The 7117-nt window shown below is 54.3% G+C and overlaps 3 protein-coding genes across 3 annotated transcripts; 1 reads left to right on the top strand and 2 right to left on the bottom strand.

Annotated features, from left to right (window-relative positions):
- Positions 1–60: 60 nt before the first annotated feature.
- On the top strand, positions 61–360 carry LAESUDRAFT_765344 (uncharacterized protein; the record flags this gene model as incomplete). Its single annotated transcript, XM_040913645.1, has 1 exon — positions 61–360. One exon carries the CDS (start codon positions 61–63, stop codon positions 358–360), a length of 300 nt encoding a protein of 99 aa, XP_040757359.1.
- A 337-nt stretch (positions 361–697) lies between these two features.
- LAESUDRAFT_765343 (uncharacterized protein) lies at positions 698–5695 on the bottom strand (the record flags this gene model as incomplete). Its single annotated transcript, XM_040913644.1, has 10 exons — positions 698–2452; positions 2519–3186; positions 3247–3537; positions 3594–3716; positions 3775–4860; positions 4917–5097; positions 5156–5200; positions 5252–5379; positions 5437–5547; positions 5611–5695. The coding sequence occupies 10 exons, from the start codon at positions 5693–5695 to the stop codon at positions 698–700; spliced, it is 4473 nt and encodes a 1490-aa protein (XP_040757358.1).
- A 486-nt stretch (positions 5696–6181) lies between these two features.
- On the bottom strand, positions 6182–6714 carry LAESUDRAFT_667776 (uncharacterized protein; the record flags this gene model as incomplete). The annotated part of the gene is given in 3 exon segments (XM_040905330.1): positions 6182–6322; positions 6335–6442; positions 6502–6714. The coding sequence occupies 3 exon segments, from the start codon at positions 6712–6714 to the stop codon at positions 6182–6184; spliced, it is 462 nt and encodes a 153-aa protein (XP_040757357.1).
- Positions 6715–7117: the final 403 nt, after the last annotated feature.

Genomic DNA, 7117 nt, shown 5'->3' with positions numbered 1-7117 from the left:
CTGCAAGGGTGGTTCGGTAGCCAACTCGCACAATACATGAGCACTCACCCCCATCACAACATGCCGAACTTGGAGGCATACCGCATCGCTCTTCGTGACCCCTTCCTGTCGGCCCAACAGCGCATCGAGCTGGAGTCACAACTCCGCATAGCCATTCTGCAGCATCATCCTGACTACACTTGCCCGTCTTGCCGCGCGGTGGTAAAAGAACGGCCTATCGAGGTGTACGCCATCAAGTCTGTCGTGCGATCCGCTGCTGGCGCAGCTGGGGAGACCAGTCTGACCAAATATGCCCCATCAAATGCGAGGAATCATGGTGGTCACAGGCTGGACAATCCATGGGACGGATTCTTTCCTTGAATGTGGTGCATAGTTTTGTGAAGTTGTCCATCATTTGTGGTGGAACAGGACGCGTTTTCTTTCGAATCATGCTGGTTTGGATGTCAAGGTTACAGACTTATCTGCGGGTTCTGTTCAATGCTTTTGGTCTATGCAATTGCTCCTCAGTCTGTAAACCAGCAATTCCACGTCGTACTATACGCCGTCATCATAGCATCGCTATTGCGTTCTCCTCGTCCGTTCTGAGCGATATTCCAAATGATATGAAGTGAAAAGCTACAGTACATTGATGGGATATATAAGCGAATTATATGGATCCAATGCACTATGACAAGATCATGAGAATGCTAGATAGGATTTACATAGTGAAAGATGTAAGTCCGGATTTCTTCTTTTTCTGAATGCCCGTGCCTGCTCTCCTGTCCTGCGGAACATGAGACTTTGTTACCTTGTCCGAATCTGACCCCGAATTATCCGAGTCGTCGTCGTCCTCATCGTCGCCATCATCCTCGATCTGGTCAGTAATGCTACTCTTGTTGGCAACGGCCAGCGTCAACGACGCTCTGCTGCTGTCCAAGGGACGGAAAAGCTGCTGACTCGTCACATTTGACAAGCGGCGGAACTGTGTTTTCGCATTCCATGGACCTGAGCGCGCAGCCGGACGCTTCGTGACGGTAAAAGCGCCATCGTCCGGGTCAGAGCCAATGGATGGAAATGAGGTTGGCATCATGCCTTTCGCAGAAATGGGATTCTGCGTATTTTGCTGCGTTTGATACTGGCTATTGTCCGGTAGGAAGAGCGCGTCACCTTCAGCGGCATCCCTCGATTCCTGGCTTGCGGGATGCACATCCGATGCTGCATCATGAGAAGACTGAGACGCATTCTGATCATCCGCGACCTGAGCAGCGGGTTGCGAGCTCGTCTTGCTACGCACGATCTCAACTGAAAATAATTTCTTCGCCGGAAGGAGGCCTGTCCCAGATGCGCTGCGGGCGGGACTGCTTGACCCCAGCTCATCGAGCAGTGACTCTGGTTCAACAGTAAGCTCGTCCCCACCCTGTGTCAAAGTTGTCCAAGCCGGGGGCTGTACATCTTGAGTGGTTGGGCGAGGTGTAGCTGGACCATCATCGGCGGAGGGTTGATCGTCGTCGGCGGCGGTATTGGTCACAACTTTGAATGCGCTAGCGGGCTTCACGGCTTTGCCACTCTTCTTCGCGGCAGACGCTTTCTGTCGCGGGTTCGCCTTCTTCGCCTCCTTGATCTTCTCGTCCGCAACACTTTTCTTGGCAGCGGCTTGTTCTTTCCCCGCTTTTGTTCGAGCTTTCCCATCTTTTGATAGCGGCAGTCGTCCCCGTCGCTTCGCGGTGGATGGAGTGGGTGTCGCCAGCGGAAATGACTTCCGCGTCGTCGATGCAGCCTTCCGGGCAGACTTGCGAATTCGCGCAGCGATCGGCTCGGAATCGCGCTGAGGCAACGATGAATCTGGCTTCCTGGCACGCGCAGGCGTTGACTGAGCCAGTTCCTCAAAGTTCTCTGAGGCAAGGACAGGCAGCTCGCTGTCCTTCGGGGTTCTCCCGCGACGGTCCTTCATGCGCTTCGGCGTGCCCTTTCTAGGTGAACTGTACGGAGACGAAGTACTCGGCCGCGACTCCTCGGCATCCTGCTCGATTGAAACGTTATCCGGCATACTGTGATCGATGGCTTCTAGCAGGTCATCTGCTGGCATGATGATGTCTCCAATGTCCATGTTAGCCTGGCTCGGGTCAGGAATCACCAGCGTGATAGAGCCGACTACATCATCGGTGTCGGGCTGAATGGGTGGCTTAGCGAATGGCCCTGAGTCCGCGCTCTCCGAGCTGTTTTGAACGTGGTCAGATCCTTGAGCAGATGACTCCCCCGGAAGTTTGCTGCCTTGCGATACAGAGATTTTCTGAGATGTAGCTTTGCCGCTCTTCTTCGTCATGCTTCGAGCTTCAAGCCCCTCCCGTCCAGCTGCCAAGTTTATTCGGGATTTATCACCCTCTTGAGAGCTTGCCGACTTTCCTTCTGGCGCTGGAACGGGTTTATCTCTGACTGAGATGCCGTCCAGATTGAGTGGATCTTCGACGGTACCCTACAGATCAATGTCAGCTGTCCAGAACCCGCTGCATCCAAGTCGATACAAACATGCCTGTTTCACAGCAGTATCTTGAGGGCCAACATCCACGGATGTTGGAGGCACAACTTCTTCCTCTCCGTCGTTGGAATTCGCGTCCACATCGTCATTTGAACTTAATATAGCCCGGTTGTTCTTTCGCGACGGACGGCGCTTTTGCTTGTCAAGCCCCATCTCCTCCTCCTCCTCCTCCTCGTCCACATCGATGTCCTCCTGAGAGTCTTCATCCTCGCCTTCATTACTGCTTTCCGAAGATATCTCGTCAAGAACGCTGCGTCGCGACACAGGGCCTCGAGGAAGAGCAGCAGATTTCAAGTTCACCGAGCTCGCAGTGACATCCGAAGGTCGCTTCACCCCCGCCTCGGCCTCCCCATCGCCTTCATCCTCGTCATCGCTGCTGGAGCTCTCGTCGCTACGGCTTTCTCCCTGGCCCTCGACCGTTACCTCCGCGATCGCTTCAGCAGCAGCAGAAGAAACGCCAAGGCTTGACGGCTTTGACCGGGTCTCTGTCTCGATCGCGGCAACATTCGCGTGGGACAGCTCCGCATGGGGTTGTGAACCCACTGGCAAGTGAACGTCTTCGGAGATTGCAGCCTCGTTCGTTCCAGTCGATTCTACAGCAGACCGCGAGGAGGAAAAGAGAGCAGTCCGCAGCAATGAAATAGCGGGCGTGGGGTGTTTCACGGGCAGAGCTGGGGCAGTTCGCTCAGCGTCTGGAGGCGGAGAAGTAGTAGCATTTCGCGAAAACTTACCTCCGACAGTTATCCCACTCGTGGGTGCAACGGGAATTCTCTTCTCACTGCTCCGAACAGGAAGCGCAGGTCTAGTCGATGGCGACTCCCGCTCGACAGTCGGTTCCACTGTTCTGGCCTCGGCATCATCCCCTGGTACCCTAGACGCACTCAGCTTGGACTTGCTCTGCTTGCCCTTGACGACGCGAGGCTGTACCTCAGGCGTCTTGTTGACCTCAGCACCGGAGGATGCCACACGCCGTTGTTCCACCTTTTTAAAGATATCCGCCCACATGTTATCATTATCAGACGCTGCTCAAAGATCAGCTTGGCTATCACATCCGGTTTACTCGAGACGAGACTCGTACTTGAGCGAGCTGCCTTCTCCTCAGCAGATTTAGTAGATGCTGTGTCCTTCTTGCCCTTGCGCCCCTTGGTCTTCGAAGCAGGCAACTGTGTTTCAACTGCCTCATGCGATGTGGTTGCGGCGTCTACAAAACGTCGATATGGTTATAGCTGTACAAGAAACGTAAACACGGTAGAACATACCGGCAGTAGGGCGCGGGTCAGACACATCGCCTGCCTGCTGTTGCTGTGCGCCCTGCTCTTTCGTCTTCTTCGCCGGCTTGTCAGACTTGCCCTCTAGGGTGGCAAGTGGAGCAGCCGGGGCAGGAGCGGGCTCGGGCTCGGGCTGTTGCTCTTCTTGCGCCGCTGCAGCTGGTGTCTTCGTCTTCTTCGCCTTGGCCGGCTTGTCGGGTTTTGCAGCAAAAGGAGGCTGAACAGCGGAGGGGACGGCTGGAGGCTGCTCTTCCTCCGTCTGCTTCTTCTTCTTCTGTCTTCTCTTCATCGCACTTTCTTGCTGTTCTGGGTTTGCACTGGCCTCAGCGGGAGAGATCGAAGTAGGAGCAGCCTCGGTCTCGGATGAAACTTCCTCGACGGACTCTGTGTTCTTTTCCAGCTGCGTATCCTTCTGCGCCATCGCGGTACTGCTCTCTTCCGTCCGAGCTGTTCGACGAGTCTGGGCCTTCTTTTGCTTCACAGGCTCCTCCCGAACGTTCCCGCTCGTCTCTGGCATATCGTCTTCGTCTTCATTCTGCACAAGAGAAAGCGCGATCGAGACCTTCTTTTTCAGTTTCTTCTTAGCAGGCGAGCCGGTTGCTGAATCTTCAGGAGGGGCCGGCTGAGCGGGTGTAGGGGTATCGCGGCTACCTTCTTCAGCATCAGGGACAGTGCGCTTCTTCTTCTTCTGCTTCGCCATCTCCTCTGACGGTCGCGCGGAAGGGCGAGATTTGTCGGCAGGTTGCAAGGGCGAGGAAGATGGGCCGGCTACAGGCACACTGCCTGTAGCCGGCTCATCTTCCTCAAGGATGGATGCTTCACGGGAAGCGGCGTCAGAGCCTTGCGACAGCGTACGTTTGCGCTTCCGTGGTTTACTAGGCTCGGCCGTTTGCGCCGGTTCACCGTCGTCTCCAGCGTTGCTTGCGCGCAAGGCCGACTTGTCCTGCGAGCTCTTATGAGGTGCGGGTTCGCTACTTGAAGATCGTGGAATGTCCTTGTGCCGCCGTTTCGGCTTAGTTGTAGATGGACCCGCCGCGGCGCTGTCATCAGGAGGCTCGGAAGCCAGAGGTATCGCATCTATAGTATGTGAGAGCTATACGGTGTGATCGGCCAGCTCCATGCGCAGTGCTTACCAGCAAGCTCGGAGAGTTGGGGGATGGGTTCAGTGGACTTTGCGTGCTTCGAATCCTTCTTCTCCTTTCTGCGTTTCTTTTTCGGAGGCTCGGCAGATGGATCGGTGTGTGGAGATGTAGCGTGGTCTCTATGGAGCACCTCTGCGGGTACCGCTCTGCGTCTTTCATCCTCCTCTGCATCCTGCACATGAGCAGAAGTGGAAGATCATCAACAATGCAGGCGATTGAATGCAACTCACTGATGAATCCACAGGTTGATGCCTTCGTTTTCGCTTTGGACGTGCCTGTACTGCATCTATAGCAGAAGTTCGAGAAGATGTAATGAATAGGCTTACGGTATCCTCTGATTGTTCGCGACGATACTGAACGCGATCGACGGGGTGCGACGGATGGCCTATGGTGACGAGCACATTCAGGATTGTGTTTGGTCGTGCGGTAGCGCGAAAAGCCTCAAAGTCGCTGTCTGTACAAACGAGTGCATGATTAGGCGGAGTATCTACAAAAGGAGGGTATAACTCACCATCCTCTAGGTCGACCTTCGTATCGTCTTCCACGTAGGCGAGCGTTATGGTCTCGTCACGCAGCCGCAGCTTGTCCCTCACCGACTCGATAATCTCACTAAGCGAGCGGTCTGTGGCTCGTCAGACCTTAAGATCTGAATCCAGGTTGGGCATGAGCGGAAAGCGCGACTTACCCTTTAATACCCGCTTGAACGTCCTGTCGGGCGCGCGAAACTTTACGACGGGAGGATTCCGTTCTGTGTGATCATCGTTTGCCATCGTGTATGCAGTTAATAGCGAGCACGGGGCGCGACTGGTCGCAATACGCGAGGGAGAGCGCTTTGAACTTTGAAGAAATATAGCAGGCGGCCGCGTTTCGTTTCCTTTTCGGAAAAAGCAGAAGCCGCAACACGCACAAACATCCTCCTCGAGTCCTGCATTCACCATGGCCGGCAGACACTACTGTACGCATCCTCCTTCGCTGCACAGTCGGGTGGACGCTGATATGTGCACGATCTAGCAGCGGGATTTCACCCGCATCCAGTCAAGTTCCACCATCGCTTCATTGCAACCTCGCTCGATCTGTCTAGTAAGATGTCCAGCAAGGCTGAAATGATGGTAACCAACGGCGTCCACGAAAGTGAAGATATGAAATCGGGGTTGCTCTTGAGACAGAACACATATATTCCGCAACACCAGCTGAGCAGAATGAACATATATGTGGAAGCATGAAAGCTATGGAGAGGCGAGGAACCTCGTAAAAGATCAAACGAGAACGAACCTCGATCTCTTGGAAATATGCCCGACCTCCTGAGACAGCCATCTTAAAATCTGCTCAGCGACTCCAAGCTTCGGCACGTCAGGACCTCCCCCTGGAATCCCTCGAAGTTCATCTCGCTGTATGAGCTACAGACCCACTTCCTCAACAGCCTCTCGGGGTTGTGGGTCGGCATAACGAGGGTAGGTCAACGTGAGTAACCGAAAGATATCCATCGCCTGGGAGATGTCAAGGTCTGGAAGAGACACCTTCAATCAGCGCGCTACAGCGACAATATATCTTACTCGCCTCCATGCTTTGCTAAGACCATCAGCTCCTCACGAAGGAATTGGACACGCGATTTGGTGCTGCTCGTCAGAAGCCGGCAGCGTGCTGCCTCCAACGCTCTCGACCAGTCTGCAAGGACATCTTCTCTGCGCCATTCTAGCTGAGTGCTAGCTGTTCCATTGTTAACGGAGTTAGTGTCGTCTACAGCACTGGAAGTGGACGCTGTCCATGACTCTATCTCCGATTTTCCCATAGCGCCAGAGGATGTCTCCTTGGCCTTGAGCCGTGCAAAACTTGCTTTTGGAGGTGCCGTAATCAATTTGTCAACGCACAGTAATCAGCAGAAAATGCGGTGAGAACCGATGGCAGAACGAGAGACGGCCAGAAAAGAGTACTCGGGATGCGGTCCGGGAGGTGTATTTTTCTCGTGCGCGTGCTGATGGGCGCGTGCATACGATGATCGCGGTTGTGGCTGTGAGTTACACCTTGCTCCAGATCATTCAACTTGTATCGAGCAACAGTCCTATCTACGCCTACTTCATTTCCTACCCTCTTAATATCGTTCTTATCACAAGAATACTGGATAGCTGCGCAGTGCAGCTGCTTCTCAACGTGCGCTCGCAGTACCCGTTCCAGAACGAGCGAACTTAGCAAGC

This window comes from Laetiporus sulphureus, assembly GCF_001632365.1.
Source record: "Laetiporus sulphureus 93-53 unplaced genomic scaffold LAESUscaffold_151, whole genome shotgun sequence".
NCBI classification, from domain to species: domain Eukaryota; kingdom Fungi; phylum Basidiomycota; class Agaricomycetes; order Polyporales; family Laetiporaceae; genus Laetiporus; species Laetiporus sulphureus.
The sequence above is the reverse complement of the archived record's forward strand: the minus strand, read 5'-3'. Positions and strand labels throughout refer to the sequence as shown.